The sequence below is a fragment of the Protobothrops mucrosquamatus genome, unplaced genomic scaffold (assembly GCF_001527695.2).
Source record: "Protobothrops mucrosquamatus isolate PMUCROS unplaced genomic scaffold, P.Mucros_1.0 scaffold686, whole genome shotgun sequence".
NCBI classification, from domain to species: Eukaryota; Metazoa; Chordata; class Lepidosauria; order Squamata; family Viperidae; genus Protobothrops; species Protobothrops mucrosquamatus.
Genome location: NW_015386972.1, coordinates 308,213 through 336,126, shown reverse-complemented (window position 1 = coordinate 336,126; position 27,914 = coordinate 308,213). Strand labels below are relative to the sequence as shown.

Here is a 27,914-nt window from a genome sequence, read left to right as displayed (position 1 = left end):
GGACCCCATTTGGGGTCGATCGACCATTTCACGGGGGGTCGCCAAGCAAGGCTGTCCGCCATTTTTTTTGTCCGCCATTTTTTCCCCTTTTCCGGCGGGTGCCTTACCTCCCTTGGGCTGGGCCAGCTGGTGGTCAGCCTGCTCCGTCTCTGCCGCTTGCCAGCTACGCCTCGGCCGGCGCAGGGGGCGGAACCACACATGCGCGGCGCTCCCGGGCAGGGAAAGTCCTCGACTTACGACCGGTTGGGTAGTCCTCGACTTACGACCGGTTTAGTCCTCGACTTACGACCGGTTTAGTCCTCGACTTACGACCGGTTGGGGTCACGGCATTAAAAAGGTTGAGAACCACTGCATTAGAAGCTCAAGACCCTCAAGAGCTCATGGCTACAGATCCAAAAGGTTCTAAAAGTAGTACTTCTGTTGTCAGCTGAGGAAAGGATATTGACCCTCTCCCCATCAAAAAAAAATGCAAATGAAAAGAAAGGCAATGAGGGCTAATTCTCTGTCATCTTCTGTTCCTGTCAAAGGAAGGTTAGTCCTTTCTTTGTAACAGAAAGAGATTTGGGTGCACCTGAATACCTAACAAGGCAGTTCTGAGGCCGGAACATTTATTACTGTTTTACACAATGTCAGAAAACATGCCTTTACTACATAACTTGAGGTATTGATCCTTAATGTTGATAGATGCGTGTTAAAAATCCATTGGAAAACACAGAAACATTATAATTTCATACAATGCTACCACATTTATTATTTCCTGACACAGGAAATAAGACATGCTGTATGCAAATATGACATCATGCCACAAAAGGTCACAAAATATTAAAATATTTTTTAAAAGTCTATTTTTTTGTTTCAGTTTTGAAAACGCCTGATTTCAAGCATAATGAGAACTACGGTTGTCCCAAGGGCATGCTCAGATCTGGCCATTCAGACTTCTTGCCGAATCCGTGTTCTCCTCACCAGGTTTGCCTCCCCTCATTCAGAAAGAATACGTCAGTTCCTGGCTAAAATATTGCAATTACAACTTATAAATTAAATTCTTAAAAGGAAATTAGCAGTGGCTGTTTAGATGCTGCTTTGGGGAATGTCTAAGGTTTTTCATTATGACTGTTCCCTTCTTTCCTTCCAACATCTCTCACATGAGAATGTTATTGTTGAGGTTTGTTTCATTTTTTTCCTTAGAACGGCAATCGTCCTATGTTTCATAAGAAGCAATTTCTGAGTAAACGTTTTGATTGGCATTATGGGCATGTGCACATGTGTTAAGTTTGGTTTCAGAAAAGGTCTTAAATGCCGCTCCATCTACCAACACTTTGACAATCTTTGGCCGGATCTTAAAGCAAATGGTTTGCAATTCCGTTCAGCCTCCTTTAGCAAAAAAAATCTGGTGTGGAGAATGAGCACACAGTGGCTGCCACCTGCTAATGAACAAATGGTGTGCAGAGTTACTGAGCTCCCATTCTATGATTTGCAAGTCGAAGATCTCACAGCTGTTTGTCATTTTCATAATTAGACAAAAATAAACTCTCTTGCAAAAAAAAAAACCTCCCAACTTGATAGATGAATGACAAGCTAGCCAAATTTTAGTTACCGCATGTCAATGAAAGATCTATTATTGGGCAGTCATTTGATATAAGCATTCATTTTAAAACTTAGACAGATGTCTGTGACAGTGATAGTCAGTATTCATGGATGTGTGTCTTGCTCTGTGAATGACAGAGATAGGGAGAAAGGAAGAACTACTCTGATACCACAAAACTGAAATCAAGAATGAACATCCATTGACAGTGACCCAAGACAGTGCAGAATAAGCCTGGAGATCACACTTGATTCCTTTTTTTGCACTTATGATATCTAAGGAATCTTAAAAAAAAAAGATGTATGGGGCTTGGTTCCCATATTAACCTTACATGTGTTAAATAGTCACCAGATTGTACAGTTATATCAGGCTTCTCCTGGGTTCTGTCACATATAATCTCGGTACAAAAGTTTGCGCAATATGTGTAAGATGGTATTGTACAAAATTGTCATTAAGTCTGCAAGTTCATTGATATCCTACCAAAACCTACACTACAATGCCTTTCCTTATTACTTGAATTACAGTGTAGTGGTTAAAGTGTGGTCTAGGAATCAGTTTAGGCTGTAAAAGCCAGCTGGGTGGCTTCAAGCCAATCACTCTCTTTCAGCCCAGCTCATCACAGGATTGGTATTGTGGAAAAAAATAGGAGGAGGAAGGAATATTAGGTATGTTTACCACTTTGAGTTATTTATAAAGATAATAAAGGCCATATATAAGTTAAATAAATAAGTAAAAATAAAGACAGGACAATACACACACAGAGACACAGACACACGCACATAAGTAAAAGTGAACTCATCATATGTCAAATCAAAAATATAACTTTCCTGCAATACTCAACAGTTGAACATTATTTTATTTAATCCACAAGGCTGGAAATCAATTGGAGATCAACACATTTACTTCACATGTCTTAAAGAGGCTACCAAAACCCCTATACCAGCGGTTCTCAACCTGTGGGTCGCGACCCCTTTGGGGGTCGAACGACCCTTTCACAGGGGTCGCCCAAGAGCATCGGAAAACACATAATTACATATAATGCTTTAATTATGTTCAATTTGTAACAATGAAAATACATCCTGCATATCAGATATTTACATTACGATTCATAACAGTAGCAAAATTACAGTTATGACGTAGCAACAAAAATAATTTTATGGTTGGGGGTCACCACAACATGAGGAACTGTATTAAAGGGTCGCGGCATTAGGAAGGTTGAGAACCACTGCCCTATACAGTGAAACAGAAAACATATATGAAAGAAAAACATTGAAGAAAATTAGAGCAATGGTGTTACTGTATGATACATTTTCCATTCTCAAACTGACTTTTTCTATGATGTATTAGTAAATGACATGCCTCTCACTAAACCAAGAAGCAAGATGTTTTATCCTAAATTTGCATTCCTGTACATGTATGCACTCTCATCCTCAATAAAACAATGTCTTCAAGGCAACAAAGGAGACCGATTATAACTTGGGATAAAGAATTCTCAAGAATCATCCAATCCACAACAAAACTGAGGAGTTAATCTCACCCATGCATGACGGGCTTCATCGACATTCATAAACATAGGTACATACTTTGCTGACCTTATTTCTTTTTATAGTATTTTAGAAAATGTGAGAAACACTTTTTATCTTCCAAGTATAATGAAATCTTTGTTGTTGTTGTTGTTGTTGTTGTTAATTGCGAAGTCGTGTCCAACCCATCGCGACCCCATGGACAACGTTCCTCCAGGTCTTCCTGTCCTCTACCATCTTCTGGAGTCCATTTAAGTTCACGCCTACTGCTTCAATGAAATCTTTATATATCTATAATATTTCTGTTACTGTTTCATTAAATTCACAGTGCAATGGAAGATTTCCTAGTAGATTAATTATGGAATTATGGACTGTAGTACCAATGAAGAAACAAATCAGTGCTCCAAATGACTGGGAAATAATGGGGTATGCATGTTGTAACGTGTATTGGACTATCACAAAAGGATCCCTGGATTAAATTGATTCTGCTTACAGTATATTTATTGAGATTGTGTTTAACATTGGACTGTGTGAATTGAATGGAGAGCAGAGATTTGAAGAAGACATTATTTAATTTGAGTTTCTGACGAGAGATTCAAGGGCTAGCGCTTCCCATTGAGGGGTTGCCACAAAGAAGAGGGAGTCAAATTATTCTCCAAAGCACCAGAGGGCAGGACAAGAAATAATGCTTGGAAACTGACCAAAGAGAGAAGCAACCTGGAATTAAGGAGAAACTTCCTAACAGTGAGGACAATTAACCAGTGGAACAACTTGCCTTCAGAAATCATGGGCGGTCCATCACTGGAGGTTTTCTAAGAATAGGCTAGAGAGTCACTTGTCTGAAATGGTATAGGTTCTCCTGCTTGAGCAGGGGGCTGGACTAGAAGACCTCCAATGTCCCTTCCAGATTCTATTCTATTCTATTCTATTCTATTCTATTCTATTCTATTCTATTCTATTCGTGGGTGGATCCAGAGAGAGAGAGGCTGCCACAGAGAGCAACATTTATAACATTGCTCTATTTGTTTTTAAGGAAGTTATATAGTTGCAGTGGTGTCTGTAAATACTAGCCTGATATCCATTCATCTCTCGCCAAGAGATTTTACTTGCTTAATCAACTAGAATTTGCAAGCAATATTTGATCCCAAGAATTACTGCTGTGTATACTTGAGTGGTCAGACTCGGACCCGTATTAAAAGGGCAAAGAGGAGAGATGAACTCAGTTATGTTGACATGCCATACATGGATATCAGTAAAAAAAAAAATCCTAGCAATGAATGCTTCAGGCAGTGATGAATTCTCCTCTGCTGGAGGGGTCTAAACAACGATCATACAGTATTGCCATCTAATGGAGATGTTGTACTGCATTAACTGGGAAGTTGTAGTGAATGATTTCCAAGGTCCCTTCAGCCACTGCATTCTTTGATTTTATGATATGACCTGATTTCGATTTTTAATTATGCTGATTTTAATTCTTTTTTAATTTTCCTGTTGTATAACTTGAGATTTTAAAAAAGTGTGGTAAGGTGGGATAAAAATTGTATATATAAATAAGGGAAAGCCAGTTTGCTGTAGTGGCTAGAAACCATGAGTTCTAGTCCCATTTCAGGTATAAAGCCAGCTGGGTGACCTTGGGCCAGTCACTTTCTCTCAGCCTTGGGAAGCAGGCAATGGCAAACCACTTTTGAAAAACTTTGCCAAAACCTGCAAGAACTAGGGCTGGCAGTCATCAGGACTCAACACTGACTCAAAGCCACCAATAAATAAATACATACATAAATAAACATGACAGAAATAAATTATATGCCAGTCTCTGCATTTTTGTCACAGGATACCCATTTAGCTATATGCAACATTTTTAAAAAACAAGTGGGTACCATCATAAGATAACTGCTATAGTTGCTATACAATATACACAATCACAAAATTTATTGCTGCAACAAAATATCCATTGCATAGAAAGCCACAATGGCCAGGCTATGAAACAAACATAAATTCACTCCTTTGAAGGAACTATTTTCTGCTGCAACAAAACATGTACAGGATTTTACAGAAAGTGAAGTCCATATCAATATATCATCAAAATAGTTTCTTCCCAATTAGGAGATAACCCTAGATTAATCTTCCATGTAGATACATAAAACATTCACATAGCCTACATTATAGTGTATTCAAACACACACACACACACACACATACACACACACACACAAAGAGAGAGAGAGAGAGGGGGGGGAGGGAGGGAGGGAGAGGGAGAGAGGGAATGACTTATTATACATTTTAACTATTTACCACAGCAGCACACATAATTTCAGGGAGAATTATCCCAAATTAAGAGGAATGTTGCACTGATAACAAAAACTTTGGTTTTGCAATTTCCAAAACGAGAACGGATTCTGGTAGTAGGAAGATAATTAAAAGATCTGTTGTTGTAAACTAACATAATCTTGGATTTCATCTTAAATTTGGAAAATTGCTTAGGAAGATAGAAAGTGGGAGTAGCATTCTAAAAGGAGTTGAGAGACAAGGCAATGTTCATTGTTCAGTGTATACAACATCTAGGGAACTTTCTTCTAGATTTCTTAAGTGTGCATAAATTGAGTACATTAAGGGCTACTACCGACTTCTTCAACTTAGATGCCCTCTAGATAAATGATCTTCAACATCTAGAATTCCCTTGCCAACATGCCACTGCAGAGAATTGTAGATTTTTAATCAAGGATAAGGTTATAGGAGATATTCCTAAAATTCTGTAGATACCTGTGGTCTACCTGAGAAGATAATATAATACATGATCTAATTGGGTTTCTAAATGAATACTTATTAGGATAAAGCAAATCTATATAATTCTTTAGAAGTTGCCATTTCCTAATAAAAATGTATCTCATTAGCACTGTAGGAATAAAAAGGGGGGAAAAATCAAGTTTAATATTCATAGTGGTCATTGAATTCAGGAAATTACACTTAACACCATGGGATATTGGGAACCTTTCTTTGCAATAAAAGGCTGTCATTTAAGAATATGCTTAAAAAGACACATCAATAACATTCAGTTTCCTCTCCAGAGGCTCCTGATAAAAGCTAATTCATCAGAAGAATTATCTTATTACATGAGAGCCAAATATGCTAAGATTTCATGTAAACTTTTCAAATACGACTAATAAAATAGTGACAATCTGAGCTGGCAGATTCAAAAAGCATTGTTCTCTTCTAAAATTAAATTCTGGCTTTCCTTTTAAATGTGAGTCCCTATCAAGCTTTTGACTGCTTTGGGGGATATGTTCTCTTACGCTCCACTGAGTGACATATAGAAAAGTCCATAGTTATTGCCTGGTTTAGCATAATTCACTGGCCTAGCATAAACCATAGGCAAGACGTTTACTCGTGGGTACTTCAGCAGATGTCATTGCAAATTATAGCTGGCCACAATCCGCCAGTCCTCATACCCATTTAATCAGCATCTCTGATACATTTCTGGTAGTCGACCATATGGGCTGTGGAAAATCCTTCTCTCAAAGGTTCTCATATCCCCTTAGAGGTCTTGTGCGGTTGCATTAAGAGCCTCCCTACACCATCTGATGCTTTGGCTGTTCAAGCAAGAAGGTCAGAGAGGGGCTTTGTGCATAGCTGTGAATAATACTACCAGCTACTCAAAACTTTCTAGAAGTTTGTTTCTGTTTGACTTGTCATACACCTGGTGGTGGCGGCTCGATTGGGGTTGCAGCTATCCTGCATTAGGTAGAGGAAGACTGAGCCAGCCCCACTCTGCGTTGTCCCCATTTTACTTATGGCAGCCTGAAAGATGTTGTGGATTAATTTTGCTCTATGCCAAGAAGTTCTATCCCTATGACCAGAAATTGGAATCACGAAATAATAGAGATAATCTAATATCATATTTATATTTATAATATCATATTTAAGATAAAGTAATTAAAGGGAAAACTGAGGTAAAATTGTAATTAATTGTAATTTAGCCACAGTTTAGCCATTAATCTCGGCTCAAATGTCATACTGAGCCCAATTAAATCTAGCTGAGCTCAACTCAACTGCTATGCAGCTTAGATCAGTGTTATTTCAATATGAAATCATATAGCCAGATGGTCATCTAGTTCAACACCATGCAGAACACCTTTTGAAGATCTCAAGAGGGGTTCTTCTAATCCTGTCTCTATAAAATCCCTTTAACTACAAACAGCAATGATTAATCCAAGGAACTTTCTGTATGAACAAGTTCTACCACTAAATTATGCAGCATTGGTACCCAAGCCTAGGTAACCCAGAAGCTGTAGTACTGTTCAGTAATAAATAGAGTTGGTAGAGGAGTATAAGTTGGTAACTCAGCCAGCATTGATGACAGAGAAGCTGGCAAATTTCATCAGTGCAGTGCAGAAATAACCAGATTACAGATGGAGGGAAGATGGAGATTTGAAGTCTCAAATGGAAGACAAGTATGTTTGGATTCACATGGGCTAGTTTGGAAAAAGGGATTACTAGGAAGAGAGTTAGAAATCAGGCTAAATAAGACATTTGCAGAAACAGCTGTTGCCATGAGCATTTTACAAAGGAAAAGGGAAAGTTTGTGTATTTGTTTAAAAATGTACAGTGCTTTGGAGATACAGTATACTTCATGGTTAAAGAGTCTACTCAGACAGTTTTATGAAATTATGTTCTCTCAGAGAAAAGCACCCTGTGGGACACATCCCAACAAGTTCAAAAGCTTACTATTCTTTACTTATTTTTGTACCTGTATGACCTTCTTCCTATATATGTAAAAATGCTGATTCAAACTTTGAGATTGGATATTTTTCTCTCCCCCACCTTGACGATTTGGCTGTAGGCTATGTTTAAAGCGAACCCCATCAGAGCTGAGGGAGGGATCCTGCTAGAGAGATCTCTGAGGGAATCAGCTCTGAGACAGAAGAAACTAAGAACAGTTTATTTGCTGCAAATAGAAGCCGTACCTAGATGATATTTTTACTGGAAAGAATGACTCATTAAACCTCTGCATAGAGTACAGAATTCTTAGAGTATAGAATATTTCTAATCAAAAGTATATTTATGTTAGGTATGTACATTCCTTATATATGCATGTGCGAACACACACACACACAAACACACACACTCTATACTAGAAATAAGGCAAGCATTTATATCTTTATATATTAAACATGCATGTCCCTGAAATTATTTATACTGATATATTTATATTAGGCATATATATCCGCTAGATCTTCAACAATTTACTTTTGGGCTAAATTCAACCACGGATCAACCATTTATAGATAGTGTTTTTTTTTAGCAAATGCCTTGTTCAGTGGCTGTTTGCAGTTAAGATGGTGATGAAAATGTAATTTTATGCCCAATCCTCACATTTATGACCTTTGCAAGTCTGCAAAGCAAAAGGAAGCTGAAGTAAGATCATAATAAGATCATAAGCACAGTTGCAGTTTTACTTAGCAATTGCTTTGCTTAATGGCTGAGTTGCCAGACTTTAGCCATTTTAGTTGCTAAATGAGGACTATCTGTAGTGCTAAATTCAATCATGGAGCAATCATGGGATTAACAGCCTGGAGTAATTTTTTTCTCATTCTTTCAAGATCCTGATTGCAGTTGCACATATATTGCTTCTTTTAAGAGGTTCATTAACATTAATCACTTTCTATACAACAGGTTTTTTTTCCTGAATTCCCAGTAGGCAAAACCTGTTTCTTATTTTCAGCTTATCCCAGCAAAATTGGACCTTTAGTTTGTTCTCTTCACACTGTTCTGTATATTGTTTACTTTCTATAGTGCATATAATCAGTTTGAAATGCCTGTAATAATTAATATTATACCCACAGTCTAATACTAGGACAAATGATTACATAGACTTTTTTATCATTCTGTATCTGCCCAGTGAGCTTCAATTGTTAGACAGATTCAGTTTGTAAATGGATAATAACAAATGATAATTTAGTTTTCTCTTTGAACTATCTTGGGAGAGTGTTTGCTTCAGTACCAAATAAATCTATACTAGTACAATATAGACTAAAGAATCAGTGGAGTGTTCTATTTGTTAAATCTACTCTCTACAGGGGCAACAGATGTTAAATCAATTTTTCTCAAACTGGCAACTTTAAGATGCATCATTTTCAACTCCCAGAATTCCACACCCAGCCTTATTTCCCCTTACTGCCTGCGAATTCTGGGAGTTGAAATCCACACATTGTAAAAGTTGCCAACGTTGAGAAACACTAGGTTAGATTATTGGGAATCTTTAAAAAGAGGCTGAAATGCTGTATTTCAGTTATGCTGTAGTTGTGTGGTTTTTCTGCATAGAGGAGATAGAGCTCTGCATACCTCTCTTTCAGATATCCTTATTTTGGCTTATTCAGAACACTTTGAGGAAAAATAACCATTATCTTTCAGACTCACTAAACCCTCATTTGAATAATCTGCTATTGTTTTGGTGTAAGATTACTAGCAAACTCATTTTGCCAATATTTCTAAAGAATCATTGAGAAAATAAGGGATGACCCAGACTGGATTAATTTATTCAAAACATTGGTATTTTTATCTATGTTTTCTTTATGCCAAGTATTCTACATTTATGCCATGTATATTACAGACCTTGCACAATTTGTTGTAATATACATTTCAAAAGGACTTCTACTCTCTCTCTCTCTCTCTCTTAACCACAATGTAGAACACTGCTTTACATCTACAGAGAATTGACCTACATCTGAATAGATACAATGATATATCCAGTCACCTAGAATTTAGCTTCCCAGGCATCTTGCAAAAATAAAAATAAAAAAATCCAGTATTTGTCCTTTTGCCAAAGTCAGAAGTCACATTACATAAATGCTCAGGATAATGGATTTTCCCTGGGATTTATTATGTCATGTTCAAGCTGTGAATTTACTTATCTTCATCTCAGCTATAGAATTAATGAATGGCTAATCAAGTGTAACCGGTAAGATAATACTGTATTACCCCAAACTACAGCCTTACAGATATGGAAACCTTTGCTAGTGTAGCAAAAAAATAAAAATAATCATGAGGTCAAAAATTTGACTTCCATCAATAGTGAGGCTGATGACTCAAGGCTTTTTACAAGCAAAGGTTGAAGGCAATAGCTCTGTTTTTTCTGGTAAAAAATCATTCACAAACTTACTGTCATTTATTTGGAAGATTTGACTGTTACACCCTACAAACTCATCTTATATTGGAAGATTTCACCAACATCCACGAAGACATTAATGGTCCAGACCTCTAGACACTTTTATCCTCTTAACAGTGTCCTCCTTTTCAAGGAGGAGCAGGGTATGTAGAGTATCTATATACATGCCAGGATTAATGTGAATCAGGAATTGAAACTTTGAGACTGAGAAATACTCAAGACCAGACAAAAGATAAGCATAGGACCAAAGCTAAAGAAAAAGCTAGAAGAAAAGCTCAAAATTAAAACTGAAAGCTGCACAGCTATATCCTGCTTGCCTCCCGGAGGTATGAGTGCTCCATTGGTGGAAGTTTTCAAGAAAAGATTGGACAACCATTTGTCCGGGATAGTATAAGGACTCCTGCCTCAGACAGGGGGTTGGAACCTCGGCTCTTTTATGACTCATGGACTTCAATTCCAGCTATGGTGACTCAGGAATTCTGGGAATTGAAGTCCATGAGTCATAAAAGAGCCAAGGTTGCCTACCCCTGGACTAGAAGACCTCCAAATCCCTTCTAGCCTTATGATTCTATGATCAAACAGCGCTCAAATGACACTGAAAGCTTTCCTGTGCTGAGTGAAATACTCTACCCTGAGGAAGGCTAAGGATGCTGTCCTCCCCTATGATAGCAGTGTTTTAAAATATGCAAAATAATGTTTATTAATTTATTATTGTCTTTATTATTTTATGTAGGAATTTCTAACATGTATACCACACAACTCATTTTTGCAAAATTGTTCCTTTGTGCTGGTATAAAGGAACCTTTATTTAATAATAAAGCTTATAAAATAGATTTTTATATAGAGATTGGTATGTGGATAATTGTGCACAAACTATGCACCAATAAATTGTATCCCTTGGATACTGGAACACTGAAAAAAAATCAAAACACAGAAAGAATAATCCTAGACCTTGTATCTTAAAATTTGACTACATAGCACTGTATTAATGATTGTTTGCTTAAAAGCTTATTTATAGCAATAAGAATTTATCTAAATGCTTATATTATATAACCTGTTGTGTTATGTAAATATGTTAATAGACAAATTGTTATTTGCCGTAACCCACTGATATATTTAGATTGAAAAGTGTGAGTAGCTGATACATTACATTCATAAACAAAAACATATCAGACATATCAATATATAAACACATAACATGTACTCATAGGACATACACATAAATAACTTATGAAATTTTATAAACAGCTAGGTATCTATTTTTTTTTCCACAAAGCATAACTATTTTTTTTTCTGTATTTCCATTTGTGACAATTGCTTGGATTTTTTTTTAAATGGATATTCTGCCTTTCAGCAAATTATGCTCTGTTCAGCATTTACTGCAGTCTATCAATGGTGCTGCCTCTGTCTGAAAGACTGAAATTTTTTGTAAATTTATGCAGCATCCTGAGGAGCTTATGATAAGCAAGCCAATCTGACATTATTTGTACATATAGATATTTGTGATTACACATGGCTGAACTGTTTACCCTGTGTTGTTTTTATTAATACAGATCAATTGGGTCTGGACAAAAAGTGATAGCTTTCACTTTTGTAATGAAATTATTTCTTTCATCATGATAGTTGGCAATTGTTGATTGAAATTTTATATCCCCCCTCCACACACAACACCATCACAAACCTCAGGTTTAGTCCTTATAAAGTGCTTCTTTCTTTATAATAAAATATTCACACATATAGTACCATTTAAATTGAAATTTGCTTGAGTAAATTGGAATCGTCCTGGGGGTAAGACCCACCGAACTCAATTGAACTATCTTTTGAATAAACAGGAGCATGATTAATTTATGAATCTGACATCTCAATGCTGAGTTACAGCTAAGGGGATGGCAGAAATGGTTTGACATTGTAAACTGAAATTCCTATTCCTTGAAATATGGAGGATTTATTATGCTCGTTATAATACAATTCTAACTCTGATTTAGGTTTAAAGGCAATAGAATTAGGATCCACCCTACACTTCCTCCCTGCTTTTCCTCCATTTTCCACATTTTGTTGCACCTCCAGCTGTAGCATCATCCCAGTAGCAAGAAAGGTGTGAAAACCATCACCAACACTTAGAAAGATAAAAAGAAGAGAGGGAGGGAGCTGGGAAGGAAGATTGGTGATGATTCAAAGACCCGTTTGGGTGACTCAGAAAACAATATTCTCTAACACTCAATGACATCATCAGGAACATGACAGGATCATGTTTGGTCTTGCAATACAACAGCTACTTCAAGAATTGTTGGAATTTAACACTTTTGGACCATAGCTCTGGTATTTGCAAGACTGAATCTTAAGCTTGAATCCACATTTACTACACACCTTTCAGGACAATAATGTTTATAACACAATAAAACCTCTTACTACCACCATGGTTTAGAAGGCATTATTTTCTTCATGTTTATTGTTTTTGAAGTTGATGGGTTGGATAGTCATTCTTTGCATTACAGACATTTTATCTGCTCAAGCTGTGGTTAAATTTATTCATCCAATTATATAGCCTAGCCCTAGAGTGTGCCATGTAGCACCCATTCATAACTGGCATGGACTGAACTGACTGAACTACTGTGTCATTGAGTTGAAGAATGCATCACTTAGAATGAAAGTGAAAGGGCGAGTCCCATTTAGCAGTGGCATTCACATAAATGGAGAAACAATTTTAATTCTGTAAGCGGAAATTTAAGCAAAACTATTGCATCAATATATGGGAAAGGGTCTTAACACAAAAAGGACAGCATTCCTTATTACTCCCAACCCTTGTTCCTCCCCAGTTATTATGCTATATTTTGCATGCATTTTGCATGTATTTCATTTGGGGAGGGGGGAAGGGACTGAGGGTTGATTAGCATCCAAAGTGCTTTTTCCTTGCTATGCTCTCTTCCCTCTCCTGACCTTTTATTCAATTTTTTTTTATTTCTGATACCCCCTTTGCTCTTTCTTCCCTCCTCAACAACTGGTTGCCAAGACATAAGACAAAATGATCTTGCAAGGACTCTTGTTTCTTACCAAATTAAATTGAACTTCCAGTACTTTCAAACTCACTGTTATGGTCAACTTTTAAAGATGATGGGTGGCTGAAGGACCAGTTTTCCCAGCCATGTTCTAAACTGATGGTTGTTGGCAGATAACTTCTGAAATCTGGTTGATGGCTGGTTCTCCTCCAAAAGGGGAAAACAAAGAAACTTCTCTAGGTGTCCTAGGATTATTAAAATAAATAAATAAATTTTCTTTGATTTCTTTGTCCTAAGTTTGATTCATGATTACTCCTTGGGCATGTGTATATGGTTTTCTTGGCCACAATACAGAACTGGATTGCCATGGCTTTTTTTTCTGAGAGGTGTTTATGTCTTCAAGTCTAACTTGAGTTCTAGGATTCCCTGTCATCTCCCATCCAGTGAGAAGTCATGCTTAATTTTTCAGGTCCAGGTTAGTTCAGTGATGTTTTGCCAAGTGCTGAGGCTACACAAAACCTACAAGGGTGTAACAGAAATGTCCCAATCTCTAATAACCAGCCTCTTTATAAAGTTTGATATCCTTTTTGTTTCTTTCTTTGTTTGTTTGTTTTAGCAGGTCTTACCCAGAAAAGATAACAAAATACCAAAAGACTCAGAGCAGGCCAAAAATCAGTTTTAACTCCATTTCTGTGCAATGTATTCAGATCCTGACAAACATTTCCTGTTATTCCCTGCATCAGTCTCAATTACAATGCCAAGACTTAAATTATTAACTGGACTGTCACCACCCATTTAAGGATCTCTGCCACTGGCCATATATTAGTAACTAATCTTAGCATGTCTTCAGTGTGAGATATGTCTATTTATTCAGTCACCCCAAAAGAGGAACAAAAAAAATACAGTCCAGGTAATCTGTATGTATATTGCTTCCTCACTTTTCCCCTGACCATCATTTCTGCCAGGAAATCAATCTTTATTTGGATTAATTGGATTTATACCCCAGTTCCTTTTCTCCTGCAACCAATCTGGGTTATGGGGAGCAGAATTGTTTTCAATGACTCAGGATAAAATGCATACTGGGAAAAATTAGGAAGGAAAAATATCTTGCGGTTAAAAATGATTGTCAGTAAGATTTTAAAGAGCAGGATGGAGAAAATTGAAGCAACAGAATCAGCGTGAGGAGGAATGACTTCTGCACTAAGCAAACAAAGGGAGGCTGCTATGGAGCACAAGGTTTTGTTTCTCCTTTTAACTGAGTGGTGCTTAGAAGATGCTGGAATACTATCATGGAAAACTATTTCAACTCATTTAACCTCCTCAGGCAATCTGATCCTTCAAGGTTCTCTTTTTCTATCCTCAGTAGCATCATGAGATGGCCACAGCCATACCCAGATCCCGGTGTCAGAACAAAAGGCTGATTGGATAATTTGGGATCTAACTATTTTGAGAAATAGAGGAGGTAGAGGAAGAAGTGTCATATTCAAGCAGGAGGCCAGCTTTTCTTTTACAGTATGGGAAGGCTTATAGCTCTCATATCTCATGGATGGGCATTTCTAGCCTCACTTTAACTATTTTAACAGGACATACCTTGGACCCCTGCAGAGCTTTGGAGCAGTGCTTTGTTTTGTTAATATTTTGATCAAAGCACCTATCCAAAGCAAAGCAGAGCCCGACTTCTCTTCAACAAAGTGCAGCACACTTGGCCCTTGGTTGTTGTCATGTACCCTGTCAACCGAGTGGAACATCTGAATGTTCCGCCTCCATTGTTCTTCAGAGAGTAATGTGACTTTGCTAAGTGATTTGCTGTGTTAAGGCAGATGCGTCCAGTTGTAAAGAAAAAAAAATCTGGTTGATGATGATACACATATACTGTAGCTGCCAGGGAATATTAATTTTAGTGATATGTGTAGATATTTTTTTTTTGCATCAATCCCTACTTTTCTATGTCAGAACCTCTTTGTTATAAAATCTTAGTAAGACTACACCTGGAATACTGCATCCAGTTTTGATCACCACATTACAAAAAAGATGTCGAGACTTTGGAAAAAGTGCAGAGAAGAGCAACTAAGATGATTAAAGGCCTGGAGACTAAAACATATGAAGAATGGTTGTAGGAACTGGGTATGGCCAGTATAGAGAAAAGGAAGACTAGGGGTGACATGATAGCAGAATTCCAGTATTTGAGGGGCTGCCACAAAGAAGAGGGGGTCAACTTATTTTCCAAAGCACAGAAGGCAAGAAACAATGGATAAAAACTAATCAAGGAGAGAAGCAACCTGGAAATAAGGAAAAACTTCCTAACAGTGAGAACAATTAACCAGTGGAACAGCTTGCCTCCAGAAGTTGTGGGTGTTTCATCACTGGAGGCTTGTCTAAAATGGTATAGGGTCTCCTGCTTAGCAGGGTTGGACTAGAGATCCAAGGTCCCTTCCAGGTCTATTCTGATTGAAACATTGATTGTTCAAAAACCAGATCTGAAAGCAAAAGCTCCCAAACTGCAGTGTGTCTTTTTTTTTCTTTTCTTCCTAAGAAAATGTATCTCCTGGCTGGATGTTTGGAAGGAAAGAACAGAGCCTTCTTCCAAGACAGATGGTAGAGCTTTCACACAGGATGCAGCACTTGTAGTACACACTCGATTTAGAACTTAACAGAAAGTCCTTCTGTGGCTCACAGCACTGTCTAAAAACAGCTTTGCAAAAGTTTAAAAAGTAAGAAGTCTCTTCCAACTGAAGTTCGATACATCCATGTAGTTTTCTTGGCAGCAAGACAGGACGCTTGTCATTGCTTTCTTCTAGCAGGTTTTTCAACTTCTCAGGCTAGCTCACAGCCCTGGCTTCCTATCCAAGTTCTCTCCTGTCCCAAGTCTGTCCCATTCAAGCCTAGCAAGCTCTGGTTAGTGCTGCCATCTGCTACTCTGTTGCTTTTGCAGTAATAAAATTATTATCTAAATTGAGACATTAATACTGTAAACTGAAATAAACTGGTCCACATCATACGGTTGCAGTAGCGGATGAATTTCCCCACTTGTGGAAGATTGGCTTTGGATGAACAGCCATTGTTCTGATTACAGTAGTGTCTATGCTGCTTAGACCACACACTCAGACCACACACTCAATCCTGCACACTCAGAGCACCTCAAATCCAATGGGTTTTAACAGCCTAACAGTGTGCAACAACCCAATATTTGGAACATGCATCTCAGTTGCTTTTATGGCACTCCTGGGATAAACAAACAGAACACGGGAAATTTGCATAGTATCGTACGACTCAATCCAGGGAAGTTTAATTACAAAACTGCATTTTAATTGATTACCTGTGGAATAAATGACAACAGTGCCATTCGGAGAAATAGCGACCAATATACACTTTATCAACAGAGTTTTTTTCATCCAACACATAATAATTATTTAATTGCAATACATTTAGATCAGCAATTGAAAATATTAATATTCATGCCGATTACTTCTTGCAGTTACATGACAGCTTTGGAGCCCAAGTAAGGGGCTGATGTATTCTACAGAAAAAGTTCTCTGCCTAATACCAAACTTAACCACTTCTCCTCTTCTTCTCCAACTGCTTCTACTACTACTTTTACTATTGATAGTGAAATGCCACAGAATACCATGTTTGAAAGTCACAATCGCCAACTAAGCAAGCAACCAAACCAGTCTAGAACATAATAAATAAATGAAGCACAACCACTCAGCAACTAGACAACACTTCTCCACCCCAGACCAAGTGTTGTACTAAATGTCGGCGAAGTGGTATAGGTGGCCAAAAACCAAGTTTGGATCTATGAGTAAATTTCTAGATGGTTTTCAGTAGATCCAATCTGGCAACAGTTTAAAAGCTAGCACATCCTAACTTAGGTTGCTGGGGGAAAATAACAGAAAGAAAATGAGACAGGATTATTATGTGAGGAATTAGTTGCATTCTTGGTTCTGATACTCATTACAAATTCCTGGGTTAAGCATGTATTTAGAAATAGCTTGTACCTTAATTCTCAATGTATATCCATTTACCTAAACCCATCTGGTTCACAGATTGCTATATGCTATTTTTAAGTAGATACTAAAAGATTGAAATCGGTCCATCTTTGCCTGTGAAAGAAAGGAAATATCTGCCAGTTGTAATAAAGGAAGAGAGACCTCTTTCTGCACCCCTAAAGTATGCAACTGAACTACAGAATTGATTATTGTTTAAGATCTAACCCAAATCTGATTTACTATTTCTTGCATTTCAGGCAAGCAATCCAGCAAACATTTTCAGTGATAAAAGGAAGCAACTAAAGAGTCCAAAATATTACCCTGTTATGTGTCTTATAGTGCTCCAATTACAGGGCCCATCAAACACTGCTTCGGCATGATTGCTTGGTCATAAAACTGAGCTAATTATTCCTCGCAACAACAATATTATTATGATGACAATCAAACTCAGCTAATAGGTGAAATCACTAGATATTAGGTCATTCAGGGCACGTGATACGAAGAGGAGCTTCATGAATAAGTCTATAATGAACACGCTCCTGCCGAACCTGCTACTTGCCATTTGCTTTAAAACAACAGACTATTGTTTTAATCTATTTCTTTAGTTTTCATTTCCTCAAAAAGTGATGGTTCAAATCAATGGTCTATCATGTTCTGAAAACTAACATACAAAAAGTTACAATATTAACTTCTTGGTTTTAGAGTCTCTACAAAACTTTCTCCAAGTAGTTATATCTTATTTTTTCCCTTTACTTCCAAAGAAACATTGGCAAACTGCAGTGTAATACTGAATAAATAATTAACTAACTGAATAAAAGAAACTGTTCAGGGAACAATAACAGAATTTTTTTTTCACATCCTTTTATATCTCCTAGAACACCTGCAGCTATAGGACATCACAAATGGTCAGAATTTTATAAGCGTATTTCTGAGAAACGATTGCAGCTGCTCTGAAGAATTCAGTATATACATACAAAGCGTATTGAACTCTAATTTGCACCCAAAGAATTTGGGAGAACTTTTCATTCATTGCTACAGTTATATCTACAGTAATGACGTAGAACTTCATATTTTGTGAGAAGATCTAAACTCACAAATGTATGTTTGATACTCTCTACTATCAGTGAAATTGTTCCATAAAGCTTATGTTTAATTAATTAATGTTTAATTAATCGTGCTATTACTATTACAGACTACAGAGGTCCTAAAGTATTAAAAAGCAGGAAAATGCTATGTAATAAATGTTACCTAGCCTGGTAATGAAACGTTCGGAAACCAACCCTCAAGCTCGGAGAACCTTCACCCTATGTAATGAATGCACAAAGATATTAAACATTGTTACATATTACTGTGAATGAATCCTACTTCCTGTATAACATTTACAGAACAAGTTCACGAGCAGGACGGCATCCATACTTACAATGCAACATCCTGCCCAATGCAAAAAATTGCACCAATGTTGCTAGCAAACTCACGCTTCCCAAAGGAAATTCTAACAAGATGCTGCACTGTGGAGCAATGCCATTTTGAATCCCAATTATACTTTAGCATTTCTCTTCTTCCTCATTGTTCATTAAGAACCAGCAAAGTCAGCCAAGAACCTGTGGTCACTATCAGGCCTTCTTGGACTGCTTGGAGAAAATACTCAGTTGAGTCTTTCCCCCCCTAAAGGCTCGTTCTAACAAGGCCACTGATAGCTCTTATGCACAGATCCAGCTGGTTAAGTTTGATAATCAACGGGACAGCATTAGCAGAGTGAATGGCTAGATTTCATACCTCATGTGTAGCTTATAGACAAAATTAATGTTTGATACTCATGCAACTTGCAAGCTAATCCTAACTGATTTTGTTTCTACATTTTTGCTCAGTCCCATTTTTCATATAAGATGCTTTTCCCGTGGTCCATTTCATTTATCATTTGGCACAGTGGCCTTCTGTTATGACTGCCATATCTTGTTTGCTTAGGCATCTTCTATGTAAAGACTGGCAAACTGTGCAATGTAATTTCCCATGCCGAGTTCCTAATATTTCTATACTTTAAAAAAATGGTACTCTCTCTCTCTCTCTCATCTATTTTCCTGTCAAATAAATCTTACTGTAACTTGGTTGTCTTTCTTTCTGTTCCTATTATACTGCTGGAAGTTATACTTTTGTGGGATAAATATGTAATATCTGAAAACAGTAGCTATTTCAACCACAGAATAACATATGACTTGTAATCGTCTTTTTTCAATATAAAAGAGAGATAAATGTTTGCAATCAATTATAATTGATGCCAGGCTCATTTACTATGAAGCAGTAGTCAGTGTTATTGCATAAATAGCTACAATTTATACGCACTTACTGTTATTGCTTTATTTCACTAACAATGGTGGCATGGCAACTGTGCAATAATCTATCACTATTTCTGGTTCTGCCTACACACAATTGTTCTGCTGTATGTCGTTTCCAATTCTGTTTGTTATTACTGAGTAATCCATGTTTGTTTGTTTATACAGAGAGAGAGGGAGAGAGAGAGGGAGGGAGGGAGAGAGAGAGGAAGGGAGGGAGGGAGAGAGGGAGAGAGAGAGAGGGAGGGAGAGAGAGGAGGTAGGGAGAGAGAGGGGAGAGGGAGGGAGGGAGAGAGGGAGGGAGGCAGGGAAAAAGAGAGGGAGAGGGAGAGGGAGAGGGGGAGGGAGGGAGGGACGGAGAGAGAGAGAGAGAGAGAGAGAGAGAGAGAGAGAGAGAGAGAGAGAGAGAGAGAGAGAGAGAGAGAGAGAGAGAGAGAGAGAGAGAGCGAGCTGCCAGTTTACCAGCAATGGTGAAAATTTTGCTGAATTTGATTGGAATATACCAAAATCTATTCACTTCTTTACATTCTAAATATAGAGGGAAATATGATTGAAAGATTCTTCCATCTAGCAAAAAGTATTCAGTGCTAAGATGATAGGAACCTCAATTAGTGTGTTTGTGATGCTGACATGTTTTTCCCTTGACAAAGTCCTAATCATTTATCACTACCTGATAAGAAATACCTAACATGGTCCTCTCCAGTTTGGAATTAGTTGTGTTTATTGTGTTAGGTGGTAGAGATCACCGAGAAATTAAGCAAATTAACCCACCGCTATAGTTCTACAGGGTTTTCTCTATTTTTACTGTAATATTCCATGAAAAATGACTACATTTAGGCATAAAGCTCACATATTCAAATCCTTTCATTTGGCAAACTATAATTTAGCTCCATTGCATTTGAAAACACTAGAAAATTATTTTTATTTTAGATTGTAGGCTATCGTGACAACTTTAAATTCTCCAGTCCTTATTTACAATTTTATGTGCTTTAGCAGCTAACATCCTGAAAGGATTCACGATTCGTGCAAGAACAAATCTTTGCGTAAGATTGTAGGCTATTTCCTTTCAAAGGTTATCCTCCAAAATGGGTGATCTTAAGCCCACAACCGCAGATCCAGGAAGGACTTTTTGGAAGCCAGAATTGAATAGACAGATGCATGTTCCTCTTATTCCAGCTGAATCTCTTCTGCAAATGCTCAAGTCCTCCACAACCATTCTCCTAGACTTGTGAGCTTGGGAAATAATATAGTTTGGATTGCAAGAGAAAAGACAAATGGATAAAAGGTTAATACTTCTCTTCCCACACCACTATTCTGAGTGCCGTTTCCAAATGCTGGTAGGCCAGCCCCATAAGCAATCTTAATAATCCACAAATATAGAATGCCAGTCTCATATTCGCCCTTAAACTCAATTCCATTCCAATTTTTGATAGAACAATCAAACACATTATGAATAGCCAAAACCAGCATTATAAAAACATCTGGAGATAAATAATGTCCACAAGAGCAACAACCAAAAAATAACAGCGACAGAAATACCAACAACTCTTGAATCAAGACATGCGAAACATTTCCATGACGACAATGCTTGCTTTCACCTGCCACAGTCACATTCTGAAATGAAACATTTGTCCAAAGAAACTAGAGTTTGTATAAACATTGCCTAAAAGGAATTACGAGATTCCCTATTGTTGTCAACACTTATAGGGAATGAATCTATATGAGTATCATGCCGATGAAGACCTTGTCTGATACAGCTTTAAAGCTGAAATGGTAAAGCCCAAATGTAGTCTTCATGTTTGTGAAAAGCAACAATTGCCTACAACCCACAGAGAGCAAAATGATGGAAGCTTTTAATTTAAGAGGGAAAAATGAGATTCAGTGCAACAGGTTGGTGTGGATTAACTTTCATGGGCCATCTAGGACAAAGTGTTCTACATAAAACTGAGCTCTAATATAAAGCTACTCGGAGTTATTGTTCCCTTAAGATTGAGAGAGAAGAAAATTGTTTGCTTACTGTTTACCACTGAGATACAATCTCGGTTCTCTATTGATAACCTAGCCACAATTAGAGACCTGAAACATTAAGCTGAATTTACTATTATATATTAACCCCAATCCCTACAACTGATTATTTATTAATTCCAACCCCTACAACTGATAGCGCATGTGAACTCAAACACAACAATATTAATTAAATCCAGAAATTAAACAACCGAATAACAGTTGTCTCATTTAACTCTGAGACCCTTGTTTAATAATACATATAAAAATATATTGGTATTTAACTTCTTCAATCTTTTACCAGCTATTCCATCAACATTGTCCCATTAAAATACATCTAGTTTTCATGGCATTCATTTGACTTCCTTGATATGATAAATCATTTCCTCAATTTTCTTTATCCATTAAAATAATGTGTTAGAACAGGGTCTAGCCAAGGTCAACAGTTCTGGTTCATTTCTCACCTTCATGCCACAGTCGTTTTTCTATTTTATTCTCTATTTTAAATATGATCTAAATCCACCACTTGGAAATGTAGCACCAACACACAAGAAGTTGCAAATAAATTTCTTTCATCCACATAAGCAAACATTGTCCCATATTAACAAAAGACTCATACAAAGAAAACTATAACCACTGAAAGATGGGAGGCTGGGGATTATTAATTCAGCAGTCTAAGCATCATAGAAAAAAGACCGAGGACATTTGATTTCTAGACCATTGAAAGGATCAACAGGTAAGCTCCAAAAGATGAAAATGACCCCTTAAATTAAAATTTGAGTCTCTGATTCTTCATGCAACATAGAACAGAGAAATAATTCAAAGAATCCTTATACTATCATATCAAATCTTTTTTTCTGAGCAGAAAAATATTATTACATTATTTAATAAATTAATTTTTTTATCCAACTTTTATTACTTTATAAGCAATTCAAGGTGGTGAACATACCACAATCTAACAACCTTTAAACCCAAGTAGCAAAGATTTTAGATTTTAGATTGTCCTGACTGATAGTCACCTTTGCAAAATACAGGAAAGCCAGTATAGTGTAGTGGTTAAAGTGCTGGCCTAGAAATCAGGAGACCGTGAGTTCTAGTCCAGTCTTAGGCAAATGGATGACTTTGGGCCAGTCCCTCTTGTTGTGGGGAAAAAAGGAGGAGGCAGTAGTATTATATATGTTCACCACCTTGAGTAAAGTAATAAAGGCGGGATAAAAAAAAATCTAATAAATAAATAAAATCTAAATACACTGGTTTCCATTTTACTGATACCGTAAAAATCTCTGCTAAAAAAAAAGCTTTAATATTCCACTTTTAGTCTCAGAAATATTTAAACTGCTCAAGATCAAAGAATGTCTGCTTCAGTTCAGACCTATCATCAAACTTTCATTGGTGGAAGAGTGCTTTTATGTTCTTAGGCGACTGTTGGATATTTTTAAAATGCTGTATACCTATGAATAATATTTATATAATTCCACTTTTTGTCATTTTCACACATTTAGAAAATTACAAGTTAATAGACATAAGTCACATTGTAAGGGAGAACTGATGAAAATCGGTTGCAACAATGAAATAGCATAATTTTTGAAATTATTTTTAAAAAGGGAAGGGAAAAAGCACCTATCATTAAAAAAAAATCCTTGCTGGGAGGTTTTAATTTAAAGATAAGCAGACAGGTTAAGAAAGCAGTCAAGCAAGAGCAAAAGGTTGGCCAATAGCTAGCCTTTACTTACAGGTGTAGGTCATTTCAAAACTGTCACTAATATTCACAATATCAATCTGTGGAGCCAGCTTGGGGGGCTCTGTGAACTGAGATAATGCAAACATAAATGCTGCATGTTCCTGGGATTGTTGAGTAGGAAATAATCCCCCTAAGGCAAAAAGAAGGGGAAAAATAATAATAAAAAAGGACATTAAGTCAGAAATCGAACTTTAAGTGACAAAGGTATTCTACAATTGCAGTGATTACACTTAATGGTTATCAAAAGACAGTGCCCAAAATTTCTCCAAACACTTTGACAAAAAGGAAGCCATATTCGTTTCTTGCAGCTAAAAAACAAACAATAAATAAAAATCATAGAATGCAGTTCCCGAAACCATTGGGAGGAAGAGTTTTAATTAGGCATAACCAATCTACTTCTCATCAATGTTATTAAATATTATTAAGTCCAGATCCAGCCTCAGGGAGTCTTAAAGATGAACGGTAGAATTTTGGTAGGAGCTTTTGGTACAATATTCCATTTTATCCAGATTATTACATAAACCCAAAGATATGAGATCCCCAATTAGGTTTATAAATGAAGATCGAAGCTGCAGAAAACCGGGAGTTAACAATACCCTAAACGCTGAAACTGAGGCTTTTTGCAGCAAGGAATGGCCAACTCCCTCCCCCTCAACCAACCATGCTGAGCAGATGTTTCTTCAACAGGTTGTTGCTGAACTAAAAGAATAAACAAAGGACAAATCTTGCCATCATTCGAGCAACTCCTGTTTTTGGTCAGCGAGGGAGAATAGATGGGCCCACCATTAAGCCACGTTCTCCCAAGAGATGCCCTATATAAGGGATGTTACTTGTCCTAAGGAAGTAACCAGAAGGACCACCCAAGCCCTTGGTCTCCCGAGGCCTGCTGTTCATTGAATCCCTGCTCATAGGGACAAGAGATTCGAGCTGCAAGCAATTATTAAATGTCCCAATGGGTCCAAGCCATTACTCCATTAGCACAAACGTTTCCGTTCGGGCAATTGGCTTCGGGAATGCGTAATCTGTTGGACTCGAGTCCGTTAGATGGCCCAGCAGGAATGGCTGGCTCGAATAAAACCAAACGGCCGAAAAACGGCGACCGGTAGCGGGAACTGCAGTGAAATTGAAGTCCGAAGCATCAAGTGTACCAAGTCCACCGGGGGCGGGGAGGAGGGAGGCAGAGAGGGGGATACCAGAGAGGCTGCTTGGGCAGGTTCAGCAGCGTGCAAGGAAAACAAAAACAACAAAAAAACCGGATTGTGCGCCCGCACAATAAATAAATAGATCAATCAGAAGCCCACTTCGGCGTGGTTGCCAAGGAAGCCTGCTCATTTTTTAGCTTCACCCTTTTGTTTCCTAGCCAGACGTGGAAGCAACGTGGGAGGCGCGATGCCCCCAGCCTGGGGGAATGGAGGGAAAAACTGCAATAAAAGCGCCGGGGCAGGTGCGAGGCAGAGAAACCAGCCCCGGCGCCGGATTTTGTCCGAGGGAGGGGACGGAGGGGCGAGATCCCGAGTGGGCAGGCAAGGGAAAGCGACTGCAGGTCGCCGCAACAGCTTCCTGGCGACGTTGCCCCGCTTTTGTTTAGCAACAGCAACAAAGAGCAACGCCAAACTCGACGTCCGTCGGCGGTCGCCCCCCTCTACGGACCCCGAAAACCCTCCGCCTCCCCCGGAGCGGGGGAAGAGATTGCAAAGTGGTCCCACATGCAGGAGAGAATGAGTGAGAGAGAGAGAATAAAAAGAGGGGGTGCTTTTTGAAGCACTTAGAAGGAGGTACCCTCTCCCCCCCAAAGTCCAGTATGGGGGGGGGTCTCCCACTCATCCTTGTGAACGCGGTTATAATCCACGCAGAGGCCCCTTCGCGAGCCAAGTCGAGGGGTGGGTTATATCTCGCTCTCTCCCATTCTCGTACACGCAGCAACATCGATTCCCCGCGGGAAGATGCCACCAAGATGCCATCGTTTTTCAGACTCACCGATCTGGATGTTGCTGGGGAAATTGACCCCCAACGCTGCCCCTAGGAAACTGGTGCAGAAGAAGGCAAAAATGTGCTGCATATTCCCTTTTGCATTGGCGAGAGAGAAGCCCAGGTCCAAGCATAGATTTTGGTATTTCCCCCCCTTCTGGTTTCTTCCTTGCTTCCTTCCTTCCTTGCTTCCTTCTTTTTCTTCTCTCTCTTTTTTTCCTGTCTTTGGTTCCCTCTTTTCCCTCCTATATTGCTGTGCCACTCTTTCTCTGGGAATCGAATGCTTCGGTTGCTCCCTTAACACCAACTGACAGCAGGTTTAACTGAGCTCTGAGAGAGAGAAATCCTTTCTTCATCCACAGTCCCCTTCCCCCCCTCCCTCCCTCCCTCCCTCCCGCAGAGGCATGCACACACAGCTACACTCTCTCATACACACAGAATACTCTCTTTTCCATCCAGCTCCTTTTCCTCCCCTCCTTCTACCTCACCAGCAAAGAGACCCAGAGTCTCCCCCACGCGCCTTTTTTAAAAAAAATATTTTTGCAGCCTGCTTACTTAGGATTCCTCCCCCTCCCTTCCAAGGGACAGTCTGGCAGTCAATACACCCTCCAGTGCAAAGCAGAATCTTTGGAGAGATCCTGGATAAACTATAAGACCCCCCCTCACCCGCCCGCCCCCACGCTGCTGGTCCCTAAGTGGCCAACTCCACCTGCACTTTGCTCCAGATGAAGGGGGAGCAAGGTGATCTCTTGGGACTCCTAGTGTTACCCACAAAAGGCCCGCTTGATTAAGACCAGGCAGACGAGCAGGTGCCCCGTCAGGCACAAATTGTTCTGAAAGGAATGAGGGGGCGGTGGGAGATTCATTGATCTGAGAAGTCAGAAAGATGCTGAAGGAGAGAATGCAACCCCTTTCCTTTCCCTTCTCGTTCCCGCTGAGTTTGGTCTCTTCTTCCTCTACCCCAAACTGTCCCTTTCTCTCCAGGTTTGGAGGTCTTCGACCCCTTCTTTATCTTTGTTTGTTTGGGACATGGTGGGGGAAAAAAGTCCAGGCTCCCAGCCGATGGGAACACAAAGGCTGGGAGGATAAGCCAGCTAGCCTGAGGAATGAGGCAGGTGTGTGGGAGAGAGGGAAGGAAAGAGAAAGAAGGTGTCGGTGCTATTGATGGGGAGGAGGTGAGAGTTATTCTTCCAGGATTGGCTCAAAGATACAGACTGCATTACACATGGAAGCTTTTCTTCCCGCACCTCCCTTCCTCCCCCCCCCACTCTTTTTCTGCGATTGTGAAACATTTCAGGCACAGGCATTTATTCTGTAAAATGCAAATCTGCACCCAAGGAGGAGGGCAACAGTTCAATTGCAATCATTTATTACTGGTGTACTACAGGAGCTCCTGTATCCCAGAAAGGGGTACGGTCTCTTTCCCTTTCTAGGAGATGACCGAGTGTATCAGCTCAGTAGGCCATTCCTTTGGCATCTGCCCTCCTCTCCATTGTGCTTTTGGACATTGGCGTTGGCTGATTTTGTAAAATCATATCACCTTTCATTGCTTCTGATAACAGGTTAAGAATATTAGAAGAAATGGGGTGGCCAACACAGTGCTAGGCTGCATTAACAGAGGGATAGAATCAAGATCACGTGAAGTATTAATACCACTTTACAATGCCTTAGTAAGGCCACACTTGGAATACTGCATCCAGTTTTGGTCACCACGATGTAAAAAAGATGTTGAGACTCTAGAAAGAGTACAGAGAAGAGCATCAAAGATGATTAGGGGACTGGAGGCTAAAACATATGAGGAATGGTTGCTGGAATTGGGTATGTCTAGTTTAATGTAGAGAAGGACGAGGAGGGACATGATAGCAGTGTTCCAATATCTCAGGGGCTGCCACAAAGAAGAGGGAGTCAGGCTATTCTCCAAAGCGCCTGAAGGCAGGACAAGGAGCAACGGGTGGAAACTAACCAAAGAGAGAAGCAACCTAGAACTAAGGAGAAACTTCCTGACAGTTAGAACAATTAGCCAGTGGAACAACCTGCCTCCAGAAGCGGTGAATGCGCCAACACTGGAAGTTTGTCCAAAATGGTATAGGGTTTCCTGCCTGAGCAGGGGGTTGGACTAGATGGCCTCCAAGGTCGCTTCCAACTTTATCATCATCATTATTATTATTACTAGAGTTTTGCGAGGGAAATCACCTGAGATAATAAAATGGGGACCACATTGGCCTCCAAAAGAAGGGGAAGTAAGCTGAGGTGAAGATACTCTTCCTTTGCACCCTTCCTTCCCACCCCCTTTTTCGGAGAATAATCTTCCAGGGGAGATGGAAGCTGCTGGTTTTTCAGAAGCTGGTTACAATGAAGTTCTTCTTAAGTACTTTTAATTAATGGAATTAAGCCAATGGACAATGAATTAAATAACCCAGTGCCATCAAATCAATTCGAGACCGCCTCCTGCCGCAGATTACCTCCCATCGACCTGTACGCTCCCACAGAGTGGGTCTCCTCAGGGTGCCGTCGGCCAGACAGTGCCGGCTGGCGACCCCAAGGGGGAGGGCCTTCTCTGTGGGAGCTCCCACCCTCTGGAATGAACTGCCCCCAGAGATCAGGGTTATCCCTGATCTC

The 27,914-nt window shown here is 39.0% G+C and overlaps 1 protein-coding gene across 4 annotated transcripts in view; it reads right to left on the bottom strand.

Annotated features, from left to right (window-relative positions):
* The window catches only part of GRIA1 (glutamate ionotropic receptor AMPA type subunit 1), a 207,246-nt gene extending 181,803 nt beyond the window's left edge, over positions 1-25,443 (bottom strand). For all 4 annotated transcript variants that reach the window (XM_015818147.1, XM_015818146.1, XM_029284528.1 and 1 more), the window contains exons 1-2: positions 25,305-25,443; positions 23,320-23,457 (exon numbers count right to left, since the gene is read on the bottom strand). In XM_015818147.1, coding sequence (XP_015673633.1) covers positions 23,320-23,457; positions 25,305-25,386 — 220 coding nt within the window. In that variant the 5' untranslated portion in view covers positions 25,387-25,443. The remainder of the gene's footprint in view (positions 1-23,319; positions 23,458-25,304) is intronic.
* Between the last annotated feature and the right edge of the window lie 2,471 nt (positions 25,444-27,914).